Here is a 27,389-nt window from a genome sequence, read left to right on the forward strand (position 1 = left end):
GTTTGTTTATTTGTTTGTTTTGGCCATACCATAGATTTGTTCACTTGTGAGAGTCCATTGTCATAAGAAACAAAATAGTAGGCTTGTCGCTTGTGCTCCCTGGCTACATTTCAACAAAATGTTAAGATTGCTTTCAAAGGGGACGAAGTGAAGCCCTTTTTCTAATCTTTTATAGCTGTGTTGTTGGGGAATAGTGTCATGGTGTGAAATGAACTACTTAAATCATTAATTAATAAGGTTATTCCCTGAGAAATATGCAAATCAATGGTTTTAGTTGAAGGAATATTCCACATGTGACTGGGATTATGGGAAATGTCAAGGAAGCTATCCCTTTCTCTCCGGCTACAAAATAAATTTGACGGCTCCAATTATTTTCTCTAGCTACAACCTAAATTTTGCAGTTCCAATCCCCAAGATTTGAGTCTTGTAGAAGCCTCTTTCTCCTCAGTATTATGGGAAAAAGAGGAGGTAGAATGGAGGATCCATGGCCAAGGTCATTCTCTCATGGGTGGCACAGAAGCTGTGTGTTCTGGTCATTCAAGAATCAGGCCCTTTGAATGGACTAGAAGAAAAGGTCAGACATCAATTTTATATCTTTCACAGGAGGAATCTCTCCCCTTTAATTTGCCCAATATAGATATTTTTCCATTTCATCCATACCAATCATTTCTTTTATTTTCTTCCTTAATTATTAACTACTTTTATGCAAATGGATGTAAGAATGTTTCAGGTTCCCCTTAAATAAAACAAAGCACAAATGGGAGTAACAGTTCTAAGGAAAGACTCCACCTTTAAAATGAAACTTAAAGCAAATGCAACAATGGTGGAACTCTCACCACCTCAATAGAAACTCCTTTGAATAAAAGGATTGAAAACCATTTTTGAGAAAAAAGGAATTTCCATGGAAATGGAGAAAATCGACCCAATCTCTTTGTCATCAGCATTCCTAATTCACAACCAGCCTAATCCTGGCATACATGTTCAGTAATACCAAAATGAGCCATGAGAAGCCAGACATGAGTGAGCAGCTCTCCACCTAGCCTTAGCTTCTCGGCATGGTGATTCCTTGGACAGTGACATGCAGCATAACATAGCATCTCTACCCACACATGACTCATCAACTCCCATTTCTTTTCACAATTCCATTCCTCTTCTGTCTCCAGGGATTGCAAAGACTTGGCCAGCCTACAGGCTTCGGATAACACTGACTTGCTTCTATCTCCCTTCACTTTCAATTGTGGAATTTCAGTGTTCACTTGAAGAAGTAACTTTTTACAAGCTTGGATTCTATCTTTTACACACTTAAAAATGTCCGTGGCCTCAGCACAGCTGTCTTGAAATCGGATTTGTCCAATTCCATCAGGCAACATAACGGGGTGCTTGACCAGAAGATACACCATATAATCTGATAGCAGCTTGCTTGCTTTACGGTTTGAGTTCTCGGCAGGGCTTGATTTTTTATTTAGATCAGTATAGTAGCAGAGATCAGTTGCTAGGTGCCAGAGGAGAATGCTTTGGTCGAATTCTCCCCCAGTGCTCCAACCCAATCTAGAGAAACAGTTCATCTTTTCAAGTATCCAATCTCCTCTGCGAGCACATAATTGCTTGGCTGCCTCAATGTCTAAGGCAATTGTGGATTTCTCCATAAGCTGTTCAAAGATCAAAATTTTCAAACATTTGGGGACAACATTTGAATTCTTAGAAGAACACTCATCCAACTTCGGACAAATGCAGAAGAAATTCCAGACCTCACTGAACTCCTCCAATATCTGAGAAATGCCAAAGAACTCCCAGACCTCACTGAACTTGATAGGCAATTTTTTGAGGCTGTAACTTATCAGACTGTACTGTGCCATGGAATCAGACCATCTCTTGTTTGCAGGGAATAGAAAAGGTAGTCGGCAACTAGATATGGCTTCACAAATGAGAACCGTCACTCGTGTTTTGTCTTGTTTGCTCAACCAATTCATGGTCCAGTCAGAGGAACACAGTAGAATAATAGAATAGATCTCCTGAACAATTGTCTCAACCAGCAACAACCATGTTATAATCACGTCAATATTTGAGTACTCATGCTTGTCAATTGTCAAGAAGACCATGAATGTTGAGATTGCTGAAAATAGACAGATGAAACGGCGTACCAAACCCCATTCATCATAAGCCACCATTCGCTTGGTATGGAAGATGTCATACATGAATCCAAGCTCAATCTCAATCACTTCGAAAGCTTCTGTCCAAGATATATTCTTGAAAAACAACTTGCTTGGTTCAAGATCTGTCGGCTCAAGGACGACATCTGTAAATAAACGCTTGAACTTGGGGAAGAATTCATTAGCCTTTTGCGAAGGGGTTGCAACTGGATTGCTTTTGTTTCTGGGGTTTGGCGAAGATTCTGGGATGGGGTCTGGTGAAGGTATATACACCACCTCAGATATTTCACTTTCTGGCTGGCATGAAACCAAATATCCCTGAGCTTTCTTGGAATCACACTTTGCCATGAATGGGGCATAACTGACCCCATCATATTCTGCCATGAAAGCGTCACAACAATGTCCATTACACCCTGCCATGAATGTGGCACACGCACAGCTGGGCCCCTGGTCAGGGGGGACTGGGGGGCACCTGGTCGAGGGGGTGGGGGGGCAGAGGCACCCGGTCTGGGGGGGCCAGGGGCACCCGGTCGGGGGGGGCCAGGGGCACCCGATCGGGGGGGACCAGGGGCACCCGGTCGGAGGGGGCCAGGGGCACCCGGGCGAGGTGGACCCGGAGGACCCGTTCGGTGTGGGCCCTGAGGACCCGTTTGGTGTGGGCCCTGAGGACCCGTTCGGTGTGGGCCCTGAGGACCCCGTTGGGGTGGGCCGGTGGGCCGGGTCAGTAAGCCCTCGGTATCGACGACGGATCATGGTTTTTCTAAGATGATCATTGCTTCCGGCCCTTAGAAACGAAGTTTTCTCCCCATACTTGATCAGTCCTGTCACAAACATTGGCATGCTTATAATATTGAGTGGTGTGCCCTTCCAGGACCTTAAAAAGATGCTCAATGCCCACACAAACTTCAAGAGTATCTGAATGAATTGTCTTTTCCATGATTCATTGTCTTCTAAAGAATAGGCTGTGATGGTGTCCGGGCCTCCAAGGTGTTGTAGCAGAAATGCTAGCCAAAATGCGTTTATCATATCGTTTTGTTGTGATGAGTTATCTTCACCAGCTCCTTGGCACTTGAAGAGTAAGCCAATAAAGATATCAACTATCGCATCTTTGGTTGTGTAAGCTTGCCAAATGATCAATCTAAGCAAGTTTCCGGGTGTATATTTTCTCCTACTGCCTAGGAGGACGAGCTCAATTTGTAAGAGGAGGCTGACTAAAACCAATCCACGGAGTAGCCAGTCATTAAGAAATCCTATCACAATTACAGGCAAAATTTCTTGAACAATCCTCCTATTCATGATCATCATGCATCTAGTACCTGAAAATATAAAAATAAATTATTAGATTAATACAAAAGATCTGAATGTCCATTGATCATTAGAAATGACAGAGTTGAATCGATGAGGAACAGAATTCGGCAAGCTCAAAACCTAAACCTTTTGACACATCTCAGTCATACAATACTACTATCCTCCTTTCTTGTAGATATTACCTACTATAGACCCAATGGACCTTTATAGCTTTAAAAATGGGATATATCATAATATGATCTATATACAAGATAGATATTGTCCATTCCAAGCCAAATTATCCCTCACAGTTTTAAATGACGGATATTACAATGATTCCCATATAAACACGACATCCTCATTGTTCCATGGGATTACAAAGTGTATAAAAAAAGTTCTACACCAGGGTTGAGGTTGGGGGTTACATGTGGAAAAGAATTGCATAAGGAGGCAATCGCTCCTCTTCATATAAATATTGTTTACTCTAAATGCAATGCGTGTCTATAGGATTAAGAAAACTGTACACTGGTACAAACTTTTTTTCCCTCTAAGAGCGGTATCACACTATTAATAATTCATTAAGTAAAAAATTCAAAATTTTGCATCCTCTCTTGCTTTCAACACAGTGATTAGCACCTCTAAGCAATTTCTTCCTTGAGCACATTTTTGGAAATGGGGAGTGATTTTTTTCAGAGGGTGTTTCTGATTTCAAATAGTAAAACAAAATGCACTTTTGATTTCGATTTTCAAATAATGAAGGAAACTAATTACTTCACTACAAACCAGATTCCAACTTGCTTACCGGCACAGCTACATGACATTACAACTACATAGAATAATGAGTTTCTCAGCAACCAAACGGAGCTCAACCCAACACCCAAACTCAGTCAGAATTCCACAAGCTTACAAATAACAATAACCTCAAACTCATTAGTATTCATATGGGCTAACTAACAAGGATCAAACCGAAGCAAATTTGTATGTAATTGAGAATAATCTAGGCCAAACAAAACATACCCACTTTTCTCCGAGTCTGTCAATGTGATGTGAGGGAGAGAGACAGTTGGAAGTGTGATGGGAGGTCAAGAGTGAAAGCAGAAATACTGAGTGAAGTCTTCCCTCCGTCATTTTTTATATTTGGTGTGCCATCTTAGTGAGACCCACTTATTGGTTTAAAATTGCAGATTCAGTCTCTTTGCCGCTACTTTAATTAGCGTGGGTCTGGAGTTTTGTGGATAAGTAACGTCGATCTCTCTGGCTTTTAAAATAGAAAAAGATGCAAAACTTTTTATAAACTTTTGCATTTTAGGTTGGTCCCAAGCGAGCTCCAGTTGGCCGGATGTTTCTTTGTGATCAACGAATTAAATCCATTTGATCCTATTAATATTTATATATTAATATTAAGATTTGAACTAATTGAATTCAATGTGGGAATCTATCAATGTGGTTTGTTTTAATTTAATTACAATAATTGAACCCTCTTCATTGTGATCTAATTTGATTCCTCTAGACAAAAAAAATACAATTTTTTTTCTTGTTAATTTAAGTTGTAATCATAAAGCCCGACATTATATGTCAAAAAACACAAATAATGTTATCATGATAAAATGGGTCAAGTTTTTTTAGGTTCCTGAAGATGCTCAAAAATCTTCATAAATAATTGACAATTTTGGTTCTACCATTTCTGGATTCAAATGAGGTTTCTTGATGCAGAAATGCGTTTCAGGGTTTTGGGAGAGTTTTTCCCAAGGGGAGCCGACCTGAAGGCATGTCAGTTCAATAGGTGTATTTGAATAACATCCATCTACATTGGGTCAAGCCAATAAACTTAGTATTTGCACCGGGTCAAGTTGATACACTAAGTAAAAAAGGAACCCACCTTTGATTTGACCCAAGAGGCAAAAGCTCTGCATGAGTACCACACCATTAACCATAAAGACTATAAAAACAAACCCTAAAAATAACTCAAAGAGGAGCATATAAGTAGCTCCTCCCCAACCAAAGACAGGTTGGTTCCCTGTTGGGAAAACTCTCCCAAAATCTTGAAACCCATTTTTGTATCAAGGAACCTCCTTTGAATCCAGAAATTGTAGGACCAAAAATGTCAATTATTTATGAAGATTTTCGAGCATCTTCATTTGGGGCCATCTATGGGAAAGTCTAAGCTCATCACACTTAGAACGAAAAGCCATTCATGAAAGATCAAGAAGATCTTTACAAACGTGAGGAGCCAACACCCTTACGCATATACATTAGTGTCAATGAGTTTTCCTTGCCAAAAGTCATTAGTTGAATCATCATTCTCATATCAATCAAACTAAAGATATATCTCATAGCCATAAAACCTATATAGTCTTTGAATCACTCATCTCTTTACCATAAATAAAAATTTTCAAGTGTTAGAAAGATTATAAACACTTCTTAAAATTATTATCAAACGCACTCTAATATTTAAATAATAAAAATTTTCAAGTATTAAAAATATTAAAAGTATTTCTTAAAATCACTATCAAATGAGCTCTAAGTGATTTTTTAATACTATAAATAATTTTTCAAAATTTTAAAAATGTTTTCTAAATCTTGTTAAGCGTCTCATTTTTCTTTAAAAACACATTTAAAATTTAAAGTATTTCTTAAAAACACGCAATGCATATCTTGATTTTCAGCTAAAACTACTATTGCCTTTGTTGATTTTAGTAAAACGAAATGCACTCCTGACTTCACTACAAACCAGATTCCAACTTGCTTGCCTAGAAAATATCCACTGGTACCCACTGGCACAACTGCATGACATTACAACAACTACATAGGAAAATGAGTTTCTCAGCAGCCAAACAGAGCTCAATCCAACACCCAAACTCATTCAAAATTCTACGAAGTTACAAATAACAATAACCTCAATCTCATTAGTGGGTCAAGATGCTAAACGTTTTAGTCAGACCAAACAAGCAGAAATAGTGGGGTGAAGATGCAAAACATCTTAGTGAGACCCACTTAATGGTTTAAGACTGCAGATTCATTTTCTCTATCGTTACTTTTATTAGCGCGGAGTCTTGTGGACAAGTGACGTCCATCTCTGTCATTTAAAAATTTAAAATAGAAGAAGAAGCAAAACAAGTGATGTGATCAACTTTTTGCATTTTAGGTTGGTCCCAAGCGTGCTCCCGGTGGCCCCCATGTTTCAATTAACCAAAATCGATAAATCAAATCAAATCCACCTTATTAATTTTTATATATTAACATTAAGATTTGGACTAATTGAACTCGTATTGGAATTCTATCAATATCGTCCAACTTCATTTTGATCTGTTCCTCTAGACAACAAAAAAAAAAAAACAATTTTTTTTTTCTTGTCATAATATAAAATTCCACGTTATATGCCAAAAAACCAAAATAATATGATTATACTAGGGATGATACTGATACGAGTTTTTTCTATTATCGATTTTATCCTACCTTAAACGGGAAGAGTTTGAGATAAATATAAATAAATTCAAAGATGGATTTAATAAGTTTTTAAAACCCCAAGATGGGTTCTATTTCAATTATATATAATTTTAAATAAAAATTTATTTTAGTTGATTTTTTTTTATTTTTCAAAATTTTTAATATAAATAAAATAGTAATTTTCATAAAAATAAATTATACATATTTTTAATATTTATTTATTTGTAAATATTTATTTTTAAAATTTTAAAATGAAAAAAAAATGTTTTTTTTATAAAAAAACTTAAACAAGGACGGGTTTATTTATTTATTTACTATTATTATTATTTGCAATGAAAGAAATTACAAATGTGGTTGGGCCGCCCTATGCAATCTCGTGATTCATTTATTTATTTTTTTGGTGGAGAAAAGAATTAACAGAATGTGATTGGTGGGAGTGACCTGCACGCTGCCTAATAGGTAACTTCTTTAAGAAAGCATATTGAAATTATAATATCATACATTCATTTCAAATAATATTATTAAAGTTGTTAGTGGATATGTCATAATGAGAGTATATTTGCTTTCTAAAATGTACAATGAAAAAAAAATTATTAAAAAATTGAATTTCTCACCTTTGGTTCTCATATAAAAAAAATAAAAAATAAAAAAAATATAATGAAAATTAATTAAAATTTTATAATTTTTAAATATATTAAAAAGTTAAAATGAATTTAAAAGTGATATATAAAAATAATTTATTTTCTTTTAATTTTATTTTTTTCACTTTTTATTTTCTTTTATTTTTAATTTTATTTTTTTTACATTTTTTATTATCTAATTTTTATTTAAAATATAGTTGATTATATTAGGGTGCGATTGATATTGTTTTCATTCGAAATGTTTTTTGTGAAAATGTTGTCTCTTAGAGTGTTTTTAAAAGAATCACATAAAAGTGTTTCTCCAAAAAACATTATAATTGATTTTCCAATCCTTCAAGTGATTTATCTAATTTTTAAAAATATTTCTTAAATTTTGTATTGTTTAAAACTAAGGTTAAAAGTGTTTTTCAAAACACTCCTAGCTAAAACTACTATTGCTTTTGTTGATTTTAGTAAAACAAATTGCACTTCTGGTTTCAAATAATGAAACAAAACTAATCACTTCACCACAAACTAGATTCCAACGCGCTTTCCCAGTAAATAGCCACTGGCACAACTACATGACATTACAACAACTACATAGAAAAATAGGTTTCTCGGCAGCCAAACAGAGCTCAACCCAACATCCAAACTCATTGAGAATTCCACTAGCTTACAAATTACAATAACCTCAAAATCATTGGTGGGGTGAAGATGCTAAACATTTTAGTCAGAACAAACAAGCAGAAATAGTGGGGTGAAGATGCAAAACATCTTAGTGAGACTCACTTATTGGTTTAAAATTGCAGATTCATTCCCTCTGTCATCACTTTAGTTAGTGCGGGTCTGGAGTCTTGTGGAGAAGCTACGTCCATCTCTCTGTCATTTACAATTGATAAAATGATGCAAACCATTTTATAAACTTTTTGCATTTTAGGTTGGTCCCAAGCGTGCTCCCGGTGGTCCTATGTTTCTCCTAGATCGATAAATTAAATCCAATCCACCTTATATATTTTTACATATTAACATTAAGATTTGAACTAATTGAACTCAAAGTGGGAATCTATCAATGTGTGGTTTGTTTTGATTTAATTACAATAATCCATCCTACTTCATTTTGATCTGTTTTGATTCCTCTAGACAACAAAAAACAAATTTTTTTTCTTGTTACTTTAAGTCATAAATCGTAATGATAAAGCTAGACATTATATGCCATAAAACTCAAATAATGTTATTATAATAGAGATGACAATAAGATTGATTTTTTCGGTATCGATCTCATCTTGTCCCTAATGGGAGTGGATTTGAGAAGTTTTTAAAACCCCAAGATTAGTTCAAGTATGAATTTGTCACGTCATGTCTATCTTGATTATATATGATGTTAAATAAAAAAATTATATAGTTGATTTTTTTTCAACATTTTTAATATAAATAAAATATTAATTTTCTTAAAAATATAAATATTTATAATATTTATTTATAATAAAAATTTACTTTCAAACTCTCTTGTAGTCGATGGGACGAACTCAATGAAGTTTTGGGTTTGTGTTTTTTTAGTGTGTTTTATGATTACATTTGGATCAAATGGACCATCTATTTGAATGGGCCGACCCTTGTGAGAGACACAAATGATTTTTAAGCACTCTAATTATCTACAAAAAATTATTAAAATAGATAATTACCCTTTTTTTAATTATCATGATTTGGTGGTGATAAAAATACTACTTAGCCTTTCTATATATATGAGGATGTGAAGCTGAGGTCTTGTTCAATGAATATTAATGAGTTGGTAAGATCAAAGATGCAGCTCATTTTGAACACAACATTTAGAGATTTAGAGGATAAGGTCTTATGTAAGGTTGAAAATGCATTCCTTTCCTTTACATTATACAATTGCTTAGAAGAAGACCTGATACAGCATTGTTCTGTTTAAGCTTTTATTGGAGGTGGTAATGAAGCAATGAATGTGAGTAGCTCTTTCAATTTTCTGCTCTACTTCTTTGTTGAGATAATGTAGAGAGGCCTAAGAATTTCTACAAAAATAAAAATAAAAAAAATTATGAAAGTGAATGTAATTTATAAATTTAAAGTAGTCTTAGAGCTATTTAGATGATTTGTGGCAGATCAAACTTATCGACTAGGGTATTGGCCTTTCGTCTAATTTTCATCAGTGTTCCTAATCGATATCCACCTCAGTCCTTGCATGGCCTTGCAAAATCTTGAATCGTTCAGCTATACCCAAATGAGGCATTGGAAGCCAAACATGAGTGAGCAGCTCTCTGCCTTGCCTCACCTCCTTGCCATGGTGATTCCATCAAGCCATTTTTTGAGCACTCACAGAACTTGATTAAGTGTGGGAACTGTATTTTTGCCTTTATTCTCCCCTGCTGCAGGCTAAACTTCATGGCTCTGAGACCAAAGAATTTTGTTGTGTATGAAAAAAGATGGAGTGGGGGTTAATAAAAAAGATAGTGATAAAGCTTTGAGTTTGGGATCAACTAATAAATCTGAGATAACCTCAGAATCCATAGAGCATTTTTCAAACCTCGTGGATTTCTGTTGCTTGATGATTTCTTCTAAACTGGCTCGTGTATGCTATAAGCATAAGCCCTACTGCTATGTCATTAATTCTGTAAATGAACTACTAGATCATGTAACAAATTCTGACCCTCTTCTTAATTGCTTTTCTAGGTAGCAACTTTAGTGAATTGTTTATTTGTTTGTTTTGGCCATACCATACATTTGTTCACTGGTATGCTACAAATCTTTAAAAACACGTCTCTATCAGTATTGCTTCCAGATGAGGGTGGTGAAAATCCATCCTCATAAGAAACTAAAAAGCAGGCTTCTCGCCTGTGCTCCCTGGCTACATTTCAACAAAATGTTAAGACTGCTTTCAAAGGAGACGGAGTGAAGCCCTTTCTAATCTTTTATAGTTGTGTTGTTGGGGAATGGTGTTACGGTGTGAAATGAACTACTTAAATCATTTATTAGTAAGGTTATTAACTGGGTAATATGCAAATCAATGGTTTTAGTTGAAGAAAGATTCCACATGTGACTGGGATTAAGGGAAATGTCAAGGAAGCTATCCCTTTCTCTCCAGCTACAACATAAATTTTACAGTTCCAGTTATTTTCTCTAGCTACAACCTAAACTTTTCAGTTCCAAACCCTAAGATTTGAGTCTTGTAGAAGCCTCTTTCTCCTCAGCATTTTAGGAAAAAGAGGAGGCAGAATGGAGGATCCATGGCCAAGGTCATTCTCTCATGGGTGGCACAGAAGCTCTCTGTTCTGGTCATTCAAGAATCAGGCCTTTTGAATGGACTTGAAGAAAAGGTCAATTCCATCTACTTGGAACTGGGTTCTTTATTGAGAGAACCGTCAGAACTAGAGGAGTTCAGGGGCATTGCCTATGATACAGAGGATGTAATTGATGACCTGACACTGAAATCATCAGCAACAAGAAGGAGAAGTAGAGTTCACAAGAAGCTGGAGCAGATCAAGGCTAAGATCTATGATGTAAGTAGAGGGCCAGCTTCTTACGCTTTCATACCAGCACAACCAGTAGAGGAACAGAACATAGCCATCACAGTTGTTTCCCCGGTTATAGATAAACTTACAGCTCTTTTAGCTCAGTTGTCTTTCGTCCTCAAGTGAGATGGAAGGCCAGAAGGTTACAGGATGAATTTAAGTTGATGAAGAATCAGAAAATTTAGATGAAAGTGGAATGATATGGATGGAGGAACTCTGCAACATTTCTATTTATGCAGCAGATGTAATTGGGTTCTACACCAACAGGAGGAAACAGTTTAAATGGAAGGAACTATAAGGACAGTCATCACAGCCTTTGACAAATTGTGGTCTCAGCTTCGTCTAGGCATGGAGTTGGATGCAATCAATGCTAGGATCCAGGACATTTCTGAGAGCTTGTGGACAAATTCATAAGAAAAATCCATACTAATTGAATACACATCAGTAACTTGGAAGAAAGCCTAAGAGGTGCATATATATTGTACATATGCCAATTATTTCCTTTATTTTCTTCCTTAAGTACAACTACTTTTATGCAAATGGATGTAAAAATGTTTAGGATTCCACACACAACATAACACAGTAAGGAAGAGGTGCATATATATATTCTACATATGCCCCTTACATAAAACAAAGCACAAATGGGAGTAACAATTCTAAGGAAAGATTCCACCTTCAAAATGAAACTTAAAGAAAATGCAACAATGGTGGAACTCTCACCACCTGAATTGAAACTCCTTTGCATGAAAGGAATGAAAACCATTTTTGAGAAAAAAGGAATTTCCATGGAAATGGAGAAAATCCACCCAACCTCTTTGTCGTCAGCATTCCTAATTCACAACCAGCCTAATCCTGGCATACATGTTCAGTAATACCAAAATGAGCCATGAGAAGCCAGACATGAGTGAGCAGCTCTCCACCTTGCGTTAGCTCCTTGGCATGTTCATTCCGTGGACAGTGACATGCAGCATAACATAGCATCTCTACCCACACATGACTCATCATCTCCCATTTCTTTTCATTGTTCCATTTTTCTGACTCCAGAGATTGCAAAGACTTGGCCAGCCTACAGGCATCAAGTAACACTGACTTGCTTCCATCTCCTTTCGCTTTCAATGGAGGAATTTCAGTGTTCACTTGAAGAAGAAACCTTTTACAAGATTGGATATTTCTATCTTTTACAGTCTGAAAAATCTTTGTGGCCTTAGCACAGCTGTCTCGAAATCGGATTTGTCCAATTCCAGGAGGCAGCATAAGGGGGCGCTTGAGCAGAAGATACACCATATAATCTGATAGCAGCTTGCTTGCTTCACGGTTTGAGTTCTTGGCAGGGCTTGATTTTTTGTTTAGATCAGTATCGTAACAGAGATCAGTTGCTAGGTGCCAGACGAGAATGCACTCATCGAATTCTCGCTCAACGCTCCAATGTAATGTAGAGAAACATTTCATCTCTTCTAGGGTCCGTTTTCCTCTGTCAGCACATAATTCCTTGGCTTCCTTAATGCCTGGGGCATGCCTTGATTTCTCCTGAAGCTGTTCAAAGATCAAAATTTTCAAATATTTGGGGACATCTGAATTCTTAGAAGAACATTCATCCAACATCCGAGGAATGCAAAAGAACTTCCAGACGTCACTGAACTTGATAGGCAAATTTTTGAGGCTGTAACTTATTAGATTGTACCGTGCCATGGAATCAGACCATCTCTTGTTTGCAGGGAAGAGATAAGGTAGTCGGCAACTCGATATGGCTTTGCAGATCCGAGTCACTCGTGTTTTTCCTTGCTTGTTCAACCAATTCATGGTCCAGTCAGAGGAACACAGTAGAATAATAGAATAAATCTCCTGAACAATTGCTCCAACCAGCAACAACCATGTTATAATCACGTCAGTAGTTGAGTACTCATGCTTGTCAATTATCATGAAGCCGATGAATGTTGAGATTTCTGAAAATAGACAGATGAAACGGCGTACCAAACCCCATTCATCATAAACCTTCATTGGCTTGGTATAGAAGATGTCATAAATGAACCCAAGCTCAATCTCAATCACTTCGAAAGCTTGTTTCCAAGATATATTATTGAAGAAGGACTTGCTTTGTTCAAGATCTGTCGGCCCAAGGACGACATCTGTAAATAAACGCTTGAACTTGGGGAAGAATTCAAAAGCCTTTTGCAAAGGGGCTGCAACTAGGACACTTTCATTTCTGGGGTCTGGCGAAGGTGTATTCTCCACCTCAGATTTTTCACTTTCTGGCTGGCATGAAACACAATATCCCTCAGCTTTCTTGCAATCACACTCTGTCATGATCAATGCGGCATAACTGACCCCATCATACTCTGCCATGAATGCGGCACAAGCACAGCCCCTGGTCGGGTGGTCCAGTTCCGGGCCCGGGACCGGGACCGGGACCGGGAGTGGATGAGAAATCGTGGTTTTTCTAAAATGATAGTAGCTTCCGGACCTTAGATACCCAGTTTTCTCTCCGCACTTGATCAGTCCTGTCACAAACATTGGCATGCTTATAATATTGAGTGGTCTGCTCTTCCAGGACCTTAAAAAGATGCTCGATGCCCACACAAACTTCAAGAGTAGCTGAATGAATTGTCTTTTCCATGATTCATTGTCTTCTAAAGAAAAGGCTGTGATGGTGTCCGGGCCTCCAAGGTGCTGTAGCAGAAATGGTAGCCAAAATGCCTTTATCATGTCGTTTTGTTGTGATGATTCCTTGGCACTTGAAGAGCACGCCAATAAAAATATCAATTATCGCATCTTTTGTTGCGTAAGCTTGCCAAATGATGGATCTAAGCCAGTTTCCTGGTGTATATTTTCTCCTGTTGCCCAGGAGGAGGAGCTCTATTTGTGAGAAGAGGCTGACTAAAATGAATACACGGAGTAGCCACTCATTAAGAAATCCTATCACAATTACGGGCAAAATTTCCTGGACAATTCTCCTATTCATGATGATCATGCAGCTAATACCTGAAAATATAAAAAGAAATTATCAGATTAATACAGAAGATCTGAATGTCAATTGATCATTAGAAATGACAGTTGAATCGATGAGGAACAGAGTTTAGCATACTCAAAATCTAAACCTTTTGACACATCTCAATCATACAATACTACTATACTCATTTCTTGTAGATATTACCTGTAGTATACTTTGATTTTATGGATATATTGAAGATATATCGACGGATAATTTGGAAAAAATTATGATAAGCCTAAAATTCATCAAAACTTATGGAAATATATATATATATATAAACCTTATAAAAATGTAATTAGAAGTATAATAGACATTGTAAAGTTGTTTTGTTAAATAAAATTATATATGTATGATATAATTTAACATATTTGATAATAATATTGTATGCATTGATAAAAAATATAAATTTTATAAGTGCACATTCATTATTAAATTACATCAAATATTATTAGATAATAAGATTATTATATTTGATTATAATATGTCTAATTTTAAAATATATTTAATATTAAAATTATGATACATTTAATTCAATTATATAAAAAATATGTACAATTTTTTAATATTTAATTAATATATTAATAATATTAAAAACACTATGAAAAAAATTATCATGATAATATTTATATTTTTAGTAATTAATTAAATAAAAAATTTTCATCTAATTATAAAAAATTATAATTAATTTGTTCTTTAAAATATTCTTTTAATATATATATATATATATATATATATATATATATATATATATATATATCAAGGTGAACTTGCCCATTGGTGGGTAAGGTTTATTCTTAAACTTTTGTTTGGGTTCGAGTCCCCTTATAGGTAGAAAATTAAGGGATTTTTGTGACCCACATTGGAGCTCACAATTTGAGATATTTTCCCCACTTCATCGATTAATATGCAAATGCCAAATTTTATGGAAATTTTCATCCATGAACACAAGAAAAAGTTCTACACTAAAATCGAGGTTAGGGATCACGTGTAGAGAAGCATTGCATCCGGAAGGAATTGCTCTTCTTTATATAGATATTATTTGCTCTAAATGTAACGTGTGTCTACATGATATAGAGAAACTATACACTACTTTTTCCCCTTTAAGAATGGTATCACACCATTAATAATTCATTAAGTAAAAAATTCAAATTTTTTGCATCCTCTCTTGCTTTCAACACAGTGATTTAGCACATCTAAGCAATTTCTTCCATGAGCACATTTTTGGAAATTGAGAGTGATTTTTTTCAGAGGGTGTTTCTGATTTCAAATAGTAAAACAAAATGCACTTCTAATTTCAATTTTCAAATAATGAAGGAAAGTAATTACTTCACTACAAACCAGATTCCGACTTGCTTGCCTAGTAAATAGACACTGGCACAACTACATAGAAAAAGGGTTTTCTCAGCAACCAAACGGAGCTCAACTCAACACCCAAACTCATTCAGAATTCCACAAACTTACAATAACAATAACCTCAAACTCATTAGTATTCATATAGGCCAACAAGCAAGGATCAAACCGTAACAAATTTGTATGTAATTGAGATTAAAAATTGAGAATAATCTAGGCCAAAGAAAACATACCCACTTTTCTCTAAGTCTTGGAATGTGATGCGAGGGAGCGAGACACACAGATGTGACATGGGCGGTCAAAGAGTGCAAGCAGAAATAGCCAGTGAAGTCTACGTGAGTGAAGTCTTCCCTACCTCATTTATTTATTTTTTTGGTGTGGCATTTATTTTTTTTGGTGTGGCATTAATTTAGTGAGACCGACAATGGTTTAAAATTGCATATTCAGTCTCTGTCATCACTTTAATCAGGGCGCGTGTGGAGTTCTGTGAAGAAGTAATGGCCTCTCTCTGGCGTTTAGGTTTGTCCCAAGCAAGCTCCAGGTGGCCCCAGATGTTTCTCCGGGATTGACGTATTAAATCCAGTTGACCTTATTAAATCCAGGTGGCCCCAGATGTTTCTCCGGGATTTGAAATAATTGAACTCAAAGTGGGAATCTATCGATGTGTCAAAAAATAAAAATAAAATAATTTTATTTTTCTTTTTAATTTAAGTTGTAATAGTAAAGCTAAACATTATGTGTCAAAAAAACACAAATAATGTTATCATTATAGGAAGGACAATGGATTAGGTTTTTCTATATGTCAATTTTTGTCCCTACAATGGGAAGAGTTTGAGATAAAAATAAATGGGTTCAAAGTGGGTTTGAGGAGTTTTTAAAACCCGAAATGGGTTTGGGACATGTTTATATATAATTTTATGTCAGTTCAATTTGTCTTGATTGTTTATAATTTTAAATAAAAAATTATTTTAATTCATTTTTTTTTATTTTTAAATTTTTTTAACATAAATAATATATTAATTTTCATAAAAATAAATTATAAATATTTATAATATTATTTATTTATAAATTATATTTACTTTTAATAAAAATTTGAATTTTAAAAAAATAAAATAATGAAATTTTTTTAAAAATTATACAAGATGGAGCATATATGAAAATTTGTTATATTTCTTCTGTTATATTTATTTGATGCGGATGAAAATAAATATAAATAATAGTTGACAGATATGGAAATTTAATTTTTTGTTCATTTATTTATTTAACGTTAATAAAAATAAACATAAATAAATGAGAAAGGGATAGGGTGAAAGTGACCCCAATCTACCTCATTTATCATCCTAATAAGTAACTCTATCCAATAATATCCCATCAATGAAATGAAAGCTTATCCTCAATTCCCGTCATGTACTAAACCTATCCTCTCCTCCAAGCTTATCCTCCATTCCCATGTAAGGAATCTCAACGTCCACATGGTTTTTTTGAGGGTTTTATGTTTTCTTTTGAATAGATATCAGATGCATACATAATAAGAAATGCTTATTTTATGCTAACGGCATCAATTATGAATCAAATGCAATATTTTTCTTCTGTCAATGAAGCTCCACTAAGCCATTCCATTAGACCTTCATATTTTTTGGGATTTTAGCTACTGCTTTAGTATTGTTCATTCCAATTAATTCAGCTTATACCAGAAGACGAATATGTTGAGTTGGAGGAATAGAATTTTGGAATTCATGGCAAAGGATGTTGTATCATGGGTGATACAGAAGCGTTCTCTTCTGCTCATTCAAGAGCCTGCAGCTTTGGTTGTAGTTGAAGAACAGCTCCAGTTCATTGAAAAGGAGTCGAAGAGTACTAGGATCCATGATCAATATAGCCTATGATGTGGATCGAGGATGTCATGGATGACCTTATGCTCAAACAAGCAGTATAAGAAAGGAAAAAGGGATTTCTGAGAAGGTTTGTTCTATCGCAAACCCTTAATTTTATCCTTTTGGCAGGTGTTTTTTTAAGTCTTTATTGCAGCTTCAAATCTCTTTTGGAGATATATGTTGGAGGGATTAGGTGGAACCTAATCGTGATTTTAGTTGCCTTCAAATTTAGTTTAGGATCTTGCTTTTCTTAATGAATTTCTTTTATTTTGTTTTTTTTTCTCTGGGATAGTTTTTTTTCATTACTTTTTTTAAATTTTTTTATTTTTAAGATTGACTTTATTTTAGATTAATTCACTTAGGAATGTTTATTTTTTTTTTACTAAAATGAATTAAATAAAAAAATAAACATCACTTTAATCTTATTTTAGAATAATCTGTTTAATATTGTTTTAGATTAATTCATTTGGTATTGCTTTTAAATGAATTCGATTAGTTTTGTCTTTAAATTAACTAATTTTAATTCTTTTTATTACTATACTCATTTCATGGTTTTGAGAGTTTTCATTTGATCTCATTCTTCTATTTGGGAGTGAAGGAGGATATCATTAGTGGATGGAGGGTCACGTGTCTTCAATAGAATTCTCATCACCATGCATGGATCCATTTGAGGAGTACTATCAGTAAATACAGTACCACTGCATGCCCGTAGAAAGCACTTCACCATCATATTAAATGAGCCTAACGTGAGGATGAGGAGGGAGCTCACGTTCTGATAATGTTTTAAGGGAAAGTTGTGTTTTCATGGGCCAATATGGTAATAATATTGTTTTTGGAACCCAGGTTTCTGAAATATGAAAAACATCTGTTAATGTGGAAACTTATATCAGATTCATGCACTCTAAGCCGACTGTGTTTTTTCTACCGAGCTTGCCCCTCCAGGTATCCACGTCAGCAGCCCATCTCAGTCCGGGGGATTTTCAGAACGCAAATAATTCCAATTCCGAAGAAAACAAATTTCCCTATATTCTCTGGAAAATCAATTCTCTGGAAACCGCATTTCTCCTCCAAAATCAAACCCCCTAACCGTCCCTTAAGCTGAAAACAAATGCAGAAGCATCCCTCCTCAGCTCCATTGTTTCTCTCTCTTCAATCCCATGATTCTAGAGAGAGAAAGAAAAGAGTTTCAGACTACAGCAATGGCCAAAGCGTGTGACCGATCATCCAAGCCTCTCCACAACTTCTCCTTACCACGCTTGAAATAGGGCAATCAGAGATTCCTTAGATGCATGAAACTCTCTCCAAATACCTCTAATTCTTCATCTTCCCTCATACCCACATCTGTGATTTCGTTCCAAAACGCTGAGACCAACGCCAATGGTGGAATCGAAGCCATTCGCCAGAAACTCATGCTCGATCTCAGAGAGGCCGCCGACAAGATGAGACACTCCATTTTGGAGGAGGATTCAGAGAGGCCTTGGAATCTCAGGACTCGGAAAGCGGCTTGTAAGGTCCCTTGTGAGGCGGCTGTAGTGGAGAAAAAGAAGAAAAGAGGGAGACCGAAGTTTTCGGTGTCCCTGTCGAGAGAGGAGGTGGTAGAAAACCAATAAATATTTGCTTCGCATGATCACCTTCCGTATCCAACCAAAACCATCTTAACTTGACATAACCAGAAAAATGAGAAAACAACAGTATGATTAAATAACTACTGAGAGTGAAAAATTGTCGAGAGAGCAAAATTTATCGAATATGGTTTAAGGTAGTGTCATGCTGCAATAGGTAATGAAATTAACTAATGAAAATCTGAAGTCACAAAATGGCTACATTTCTCGCAGGTGCGTTAAGGTAGTACCTGAGGTACATTAAGGTAGTACCTGAAGACCATTAAGGTAGTACCTTATGTGCATTAAGGTAGTACCTGATGTGCATTAAGGTAGTACCTGAAATTTCTTATGATTACATAAGGTACCGTTGGAGTAACCTATGAGAATATAACAATGTCATGCTGCAATAGGTAATGAAATTAACTAATAAAAATCTGAAGCCATAGAATGGCTACATTTCTCGCAGGTGCGTTAAGGTAGTACCTGAGGTACATTAAGGTAGTACCTGAAGACCATTAAGGTAGTACCTTATGTGCATTAAGGTAGTACCTGAAATTTCTTATGATTACATCAGGTCGATGGAGTCACCTATGACAACATAACAACGTCATGCTACAATAGGTAATGAAATGAACTAATAAAAATTTGAAGTCATAGAATAGCTACATTTCTCGCACGTGCGTTAAGGTAGTACCTGAGGTACATTAATGTAGTACTTGAAGACCATTACGGTAGTACCTTAAGTGCATTAAGGTAGTACCTGAAATTTCTTATGATTACATAAGCTACCGATGGAGTTGCCTATGACAACATAACAACGTCATACTACAATAGGTAATGAAATGAACTAATTGTGTCTAAAGTCATAGAAGAGCTACATTTCTCGCAGGTGCATTAAGGTAGTACCGGATGTACATTAATGTAGTACCTCAGGACCATTAAGGTAGTACCTGAGGTGCATTAAGGTAGTACATGAAATTTGTTATAATTACATACGCCACCGATGGAGTAACCTATGAGAACATAACAATGTCATGTTGCAATGTGTAATGAAATGAACTAATTGTGTCTTAAGTCACACAACAACAACATTTCTCAAATATGCACTAAGATAGTACCTGATGTACATTAATGTAGTACCTCAAGACCATTAAGGTAGTACATGTTTTGCATTAAGGTAGTACCTGATGCGATGAAACAATTCTGTCTTCGTTGACAAAAGATGTACACTACAAATTCCAACAAACATTACAAATTCATAAACACTACCAACAATTTCTACTAACCAACACATAATTTATGCATTTTTATTTTTATTATTATTATTATTTTTATTTTTATTCTCAACATATATGATTGAATTATCAAGTTTTTCGCCAATATATGATATTGCCTAATTATATTCATCAATTATTACCATCAGTCTAAAAATCTGAATAAATACACAAGTTTTCCACCCAATTTCTAAATATGTCCACAACATTTTTCCATTTCATGAGTCTCCAATACACAAAAATATTGAGATCAAACAGCCGCTCATGCGATCCAAAATCCAACAAGGCCTCTCTGAATCGTCCTCCAAAATGGAGTGTCTCATCTTGTCGGCGGCCTCTCTGAGATCAAGCATGAGTTTATGGCGAATGGCTTCGATTCCACCATTGGCGTCGGTCTCGGCGTTTTGGAACGAAATCACAGATGTGGGTATGAGGAAAGATGAAGAATTAGAGGTATTTGGAGAGAGTTTCATGCATCTAAGGAATCTCTGATTGCCCCATTTTAAGCGTGGTAAGGAGAAGTTGTGGAGAGGCTTGGATGATCGGTCACGCGTTTTGGCCATTGCTGTAGTCTGAAACTCTTTTCTTTCTCTCTCTAGAATCATGGGATTGAAAAGAGAGAAACAATGGAGCTAAGGAGGGATGCTTCTGCGTTTGTTTTCAGCTTAAGGGACGGTTGGGGGGTTTGATTTTGGAGGAGAAATGCGGTTTCCAGAGAATTGATTTTCCAGAGAATATAGGGAAATTTGTTTTCTTCGGAATTGGAATTATTTGGGTTCTGAAAATCCCCCGGACTGAGATGGGCTGCTGACGTGGATACCTGGAGGGGCAAGCTCGGTAGAAAAAACACAGCCGGCTTAGAGTGCATGAATCTGATATAAGTTTCCACATTAATAGATGTTTTTCATATTTCAGAAACCTGGGTTCCCAAAACAATATTATTACCATATTGGCCCATGAAAACACAACTTTCCCATGTTTTAAACATCGGATTGGACCGGTTCAACCACGATTCAACCACGGGTCCGATCAATAAACCATGAACTGGTAACTTTTCTGTTTTAATGACCTGTCTGATTCTGAAAATATTAGAAACTCTAAAAAATATTGGTTTCTAAATGTTCTAGAAGACTTTTGCCACGGGGTGAATGGGTCAAAACCGTACTACCACACGGGACTGGGAGAAGACTCTGGAAGAAGCATCTATCTTTTTGTTGGCAGCTGGCATATGGTAGCATGAGGATTGCGTGTCTAATGGATTCCAGAAGCTTCAATGGAGGGGGAGGACACGCCGACCGGGAAGAAGAATCCTCTCCGTCTTGCAGTGGGTTTTTCGGAGAGAGAGGAAGAACAGATCATCATGGCATTGCATCAACACGGCATGACCTAGCGTTTTATGCTAGCTTCAGTTTTCGGCATTAACACCATGTCCATCTCTGGAAGGAGAACACACCACCGCCATTGAAGATCTGCACCAGCACACCAGTTCGATCATTTGGACACTGCACCCACATCTTCATCTCGCCATTTTTTAGATTTCTGTCAGCATAACACGCAGGCACCACCACCTGGCTATCATCTGCGCACCATCAGCGCATTATCTATCTCCGCCATTCTGCATCCTCTGAACACACGACATCTTGACATCTTCATTTGCTGCGCATCAGAGCATCGCTACCATAATGCATCTCGTTCCGGGAGGTTCCATCAGTTGTGTTCCAGATTCAGTATCACGTCAATTCATCACCACTTCTCTCAGTTTCCTTCACCTTTCTCGCTCTCCAAACAGTGGAACAGACACACCACCACCACGTGCTAGCCAGAATCATCAGGGATTTTGAATGCGCATCTTCAGCAGAGGAGAAGAATCATCAAGGCATTCTGGAAAAGACCACCAATCGGATCCCTCATCTGCGAACAGCGCACTAACATCAGCTTCACACATGCATCGCGTTGTCTGCACACCACACCAGTCCCGTCTACCACAGCATCTGCATATCCATAGCCACGTACGCATCAACAATAAACCTCCAATACATCATCCATGTCTCCTACATCTTCATCTGAGTACACACAATCAGCATCCATCATGAAGGAAAATCAGCATGCACTACTAAGGATCATTAGCACGCAAACTGCCATCAGCTCCATTGAAGAAATACACGCGGCCATGTCAGATTTGCAGGAGGATTGAGTTCACCCACTGTTGCACTATGACACCCGTCAATGATACATGCACTCATCATCAGAATTTTAATCACCATTAGAACAAGATATAAAGGTGAGTTTTGATATCCTTATTTCCATTTGAATAAAAAAAATCAATAACCTAGGTATACATACTGATCATGGAAGGATGTTAGTGAAATGCTTTGTTTGATTTAAAAAGAATAAACTGATGTCAGGATGGATGGTGGTCGGCCATCGAAATTCTTTGGTAATGGCTTTTGTTGAACTTTCAAAATCAATTGAATGTGGAATAATGTGGTCGGCTACGAGGGATGTCAATTGCTGGTGTTTGTTTGAGATTTAAAAATACAATGAATGCATGACAGGCATGGAAGAGTGTCAATGCTTTGTTTTAATTTTTAATTTTTGTTATCAGTGGAATGAGAATGGGTGTCAGCCGGAGATTAGTTAATGGTATATATGTGATTCAGACTTACAAGAGAAAAAATAAAATAAAAATAAAAACATTTTCTAAAATTACTACCAAATAAACTTTAAATTTCATTCATAAAAACATTTTTGAACAAAAATTATTTCGTCCCATATTCATGGCCCCAGACCGGCCGGTCGCTAAAATTATGTTTGTTGAACTTTAAATAAAAATCTATATATGAACGTAGTGGATGGTGGCAGCCATGAAGTTGTGATAATTTAGTTAGCTAGTTTTGAATTTTAAAATTCTATAAAAGCTACTTGGAAATGAAGCTTAATGTAGTTCGATTGTTTGAATTAGAAAAATCAACATGGGGAAGAAAGGTAGCTATGCATGTGTTGGTATCAGCGGCTGTCTGAATAACATAAAACTTAAAGGGAGTGAATGATGGCAGCCAGTTTTTGATAAGAATAATGTTAGTATTAGTGGCATGTTTACATGAAATAATAATAATAATAATAGGGTAGTGGAGATATACTATGATATTTGGTGATTGTTTTAGATTAAGCATGGGAATGTAGGAAATTATACTTAGAACATTTTTGGATCTTAATTTGGATTCTAAATTAAGTTACAATGGTTAGTTTGTTAGAATTCACATTCACACACTTACACTTTTTCTCGATGGTTTGTGTTTGAGATTTTATGTGTTTTAATATTTTTAAAATTGTTTTCAACCGTGTTCATAGTCAAATCAATCTTCTAACTTCTATTTAAAATTCATCTTAGTCATTTTAATTATGAAATTTCAATTTTCCAAAAGACAATGCAACCTTATTTTATTCGGTTTGCATACGTAAAAAAAGGTTTTAAAATGAATTTTGATTTTGAATGATACATGAATTAAAATTCATAACTCCAATCAATAGAGTCATTTTCGGCTTTGATGAGCTTTGTTGTGATCATTTGAGGTTGAGAATTATGGATGAATTCGTGGAAATTAAAAAGGGATTTGGTAGATCCCTACATACAAAGTTTTCAAAAAATCAGTTTTCTATTACCACTGTTGAATGTCCATTGCTCCTTTGAACTTTTAAATTGGAATTCAATCACTTAGATACCCCCTAAAATTATTTCAATTCTTTTATATTATTATTGACTCCTTAAATGTGTGACATAAATTTTTTCTAACCTAAAACACTTCTCCAAACAATGGATTTAATTTAGTATTCCAACAGGTGTAGTTTAAGCACTATTCTAGACACCTGAAATGTTTCTATAAAAATAGATTGCTGGATGACTTTGAAAAATTGGTTTAATATTTTTCCTTCATTCTAGACATCGTGAAATTGATTTTTGATACATAAAATATTAGAAAATGTTTTCCCAATTTTGAACCAAGAGGTTATTTGGTTGTTTTTAAAATTGATGCATATATTTTCCTACCTCACCAATATTTTTATTGCAAATTAACATGCCGAACATATGGTATGATTTTTTTGTATCATTTTATCACATTTATGGGGTGGCTAAAAAGTTGATTTATTCATGCTATAGAATTCAATCTTGTTCTAGACCTTTTAGGATATTTTAGTGAACCGGAATTGATTGAAATTTATTTAATTGTTTGATCACTTGAATGATAAGCTAAACATGTAGAATATGTTTTATGAAAATTTTTGTGATTAAATTCATATTTTAGATATTTTTTTAGCATTTATTTTGTGAACCTTCGTATTCTGATTGTATGTTGAAATTCCTATATATAACTTTATTTGTTATTTGATTTGGTCTTAGTTGGCATATCTTTGTTTGATCTTAAATTTTGTATTATAATATAGACATAATGAGGGTGTTACCTAAATTTTTCTATGATAAAATATTACTTTTAGGTATTTATTTATGATTTTCTTAAAGCAATTGACTATTCTGCCACTTTGTTGCATATTTTGACTTGGTCACTTATTTTGGTATTTTTGAGTCCTCTTGTGAATTAGTTTGTCTTTGATAATAATTTGTATGTGTATTCTATGTGATAGTTGATATTTAATTTTTAGGTTCTTTGCCATTTTATTTGAGTCATACATATGCCATGTAAATTAGGGTTTACTATCATAGTTATTTGTTGTCGTGATTTATTCTAACCGCTATAGCTATATGCAAGCACATTGTAAGCTATGAATGCTATCAAGGTATGCCCTTTGTTTCATTTATTTCTTTAACTCTATAAATAGATGTGTTTGTGAACATCTTTGTGTTTGATTATGCTTTGATCATTGCTTATTTTTCTTGCGTGATATGAATTGCATGTTGTATTATTTGTTAAACTAACTTTAATGTTTACATGAAATTGCTTTAGGTTGCAGCTCAGGTACACATATATATCATTTTCTTTGTGTGATTGATTTATTTGGTGTGATTGTTTCAATATGAATAACATCCTATTAAGCTTAAGATAGTCATTTTTATTATCTTTGATATTTATTGATTTGCATATTAATTGTCATAGTTATCTTAATTTATTTAGTAGACACTTGTTTTAAGGATTAGAGGGGTATTATCTTATAGTATCTTCCCATAGAGTAATCTAACCTCATATCTGGACTTGAGTTCTGAAAGGCATGATTTTCCAAAATAAAGAGTCATTTTTTAATGTTTTATTTTCTCCTTTAAAAAAAAGTGAGGACTCCAATTCTTATAAAAATTAGTTTTTCACTAAAAAGCGAATCTCATAAGTGAGTGGGAACACACGTGAAAAATACGGTCCACATCTATTCATCACTAGATTCATTCATCAATATCAACTTCATAGAAAGTTGGAATGGATGAAGGTGTACAACTTTCCAAGCTAGCTCTTTCTGCCCATGTTCCTATTCTTCGTGCCTCGTATGCTATTGATACTGAAGAAATAGATTGGGAATGCCAGAGCTCACTACAAGATCAGAATACGGCCAACACAGTTGTTTCCCCAATCATTGAAAAAGTTATAGCTTTGCTAGCTCAGAAGTCTCTTTATCCCCAAATGAAAAGGAAGGCTAGGAGGTTACAAGGCAAATTTAGGCTGATTAGTAGTTTTCTAAGAGAACTAGAATCAGAAGAGTTAGATAGTAGAGGAATGGCTTGGATGGAGGAACTCTGTGACCTTTTTCCCATTCTGCGGTAGATGTAATTGGGTTATTCATCAACCGATTAGAACATCTCAGTAGCAGTTGGAGGGGACCTTTTGGGAGAGTTGTTTTGGCCTATTACAATTTTAAATGTCAGCATAAGCTTGCCATGGAGATGGATGAAATTCACTCTAAGATCTTGGAGATCTCTGTGGGGAGACAAAAAAATGCTCGCACTAGATGTATTCGAATCAGAAAGCCAACATCTACATTCTTCAGAATCCTGTCAGCTTTTATGATGATGTGCATGCCCTAATGACATGGTTGCTCACAGAGGATAAAAGTTTCTGTGTGATTTCAATAGTAGGCATCAAAGGCATTGGTAAGACAACCTTAGCCAAGTTGGTCTATAACAATGACATTGGGGATCGTTGCCCTTATTCGTGCCTAGACCTCTGCAACTTGTAAATTTCAAATTCCTGAGGACGTGATGAAAGCATTTATGTACTACGACACTAACAAGCCAGTAAGTTGGTGGGATGAGATGACACAAATGGTCAAAGCTTTCCTGAGTGATAAGAGGTTTCTCATAGTTCTAGATGATGCCCACTGTGTCTCTTGTTTTAATGAAATCATAGCAGCATTCCAAGACACAATGAGTGGGAGGACAATGATTCTAACCACATGTGAAATGAGTTTGCTTTCAAATCTCAAATTGAGGAGTATTCATCATGCATGGCGATTACGAGGAGATGATGAGAGTTGGGTATTATTTACTTATGCCATGAAGGTAAACATACTATTAGAACTACTAAATCTGAGAAGTGAAATTGTGAGAAAATGTGGGGGGTTGCCAATGGCAATGGTAAAATTGGCAGATGTTTTGTCACAGAAGGATGCAGCCATTACGGAATGGTCCAGTGTGCTCCAGCAGTTTAATGGAGACCATGACCTATGGTCTAATACCTTGAACAAGATCAACGAGGATTTGCCCTTGTAGATGAAGCAATGTCTGTTTTATTGCAGGCTATTTCCTCAAGATTTTGCGATTCCAGCAAGAAGATTATGTTGTGGCTTGCAGAGGGTTTGGTGCAACCAGGGGGAAAGAATGAATCTCCGGAAGATATTGCAGAGAGGTGCTTGATAAAGTTGATAGCTCAGGGCATGGTTCAAATGATAAACAAGAAGCCTAATGGGAATGTTAATTCATGTCGCCTTCCTGATGCCCTACGACAGCACTGGTTATCAAAAGCCCAACAAGCTACATTTCTTCAAGTTCAGGCTAACACAAGATCTGAGTTGTCCCAAAGCACTGGTCTAATCCACCACCTTGCTGATCACTTAGATAAAGAAGATGTCAGCTTTGATCATATCCACGGTGGCTACAACATTGCTTCCACATCATTGATGCCTCAGTACTGCCTTACTGATCACTTGGATAAAGAAGGAAGAAAACCAGGAGAAGACATAGGAAACTTTCTTCATAGATGCATTTCTAGCAGTTTCCTCCTATTACTAAGGGTTCTTGATCTTGAAAATGTATTCAGGCCTAAGT

General features: G+C 35.7%; 3 protein-coding genes across 3 annotated transcripts; 1 reads left to right on the top strand and 2 right to left on the bottom strand.

Moving 5' to 3' along the window:
* Positions 1–764: 764 nt before the first annotated feature.
* On the bottom strand, positions 765–3,446 carry LOC104879477 (uncharacterized). The gene has a single exon (XM_010652336.3). It carries the CDS (start codon positions 3,444–3,446, stop codon positions 963–965), a length of 2,484 nt encoding a protein of 827 aa, XP_010650638.3. The 3' UTR covers positions 765–962.
* An 8,163-nt stretch (positions 3,447–11,609) lies between these two features.
* LOC104879460 (uncharacterized) lies at positions 11,610–15,689 on the bottom strand. The gene is made up of 2 exons (XM_010652301.3): positions 15,607–15,689; positions 11,610–14,013 (listed from the first exon to the last, which is right to left on the bottom strand). The coding sequence occupies exon 2, from the start codon at positions 13,735–13,737 to the stop codon at positions 11,881–11,883; it is 1,857 nt and encodes a 618-aa protein (XP_010650603.1). The 5' UTR covers positions 13,738–14,013; positions 15,607–15,689; the 3' UTR covers positions 11,610–11,880.
* Positions 15,690–26,324: 10,635 nt separating this feature from the next.
* LOC109122619 (disease resistance protein RPP13-like) lies at positions 26,325–26,834 on the top strand. Its single transcript, XM_019219892.1, has one exon. The coding sequence runs from the start codon at positions 26,325–26,327 to the stop codon at positions 26,832–26,834; it is 510 nt and encodes a 169-aa protein (XP_019075437.1).
* The last annotated feature ends 555 nt before the right edge of the window (positions 26,835–27,389 follow it).

The sequence above is a fragment of the Vitis vinifera genome, chromosome 5 (assembly GCF_030704535.1).
Source record: "Vitis vinifera cultivar Pinot Noir 40024 chromosome 5, ASM3070453v1".
NCBI lineage: Eukaryota > Viridiplantae > Streptophyta > Magnoliopsida > Vitales > Vitaceae > Vitis > Vitis vinifera.

Bases quoted from the DNA above. Each gene is read 5' to 3' on its own strand.
- LOC104879477 (XM_010652336.3), bottom strand. From the start codon at position 3,446: ATGAATAGGAGGATTGTTCAAGAAATTTTGCCTGTAATTGTGATAGGA.
- LOC109122619 (XM_019219892.1), top strand. From the start codon at position 26,325: ATGAAAGCATTTATGTACTACGACACTAACAAGCCAGTAAGTTGGTGG.
- LOC104879460 (XM_010652301.3), bottom strand. From the start codon at position 13,737: ATGATAAAGGCATTTTGGCTACCATTTCTGCTACAGCACCTTGGAGGC.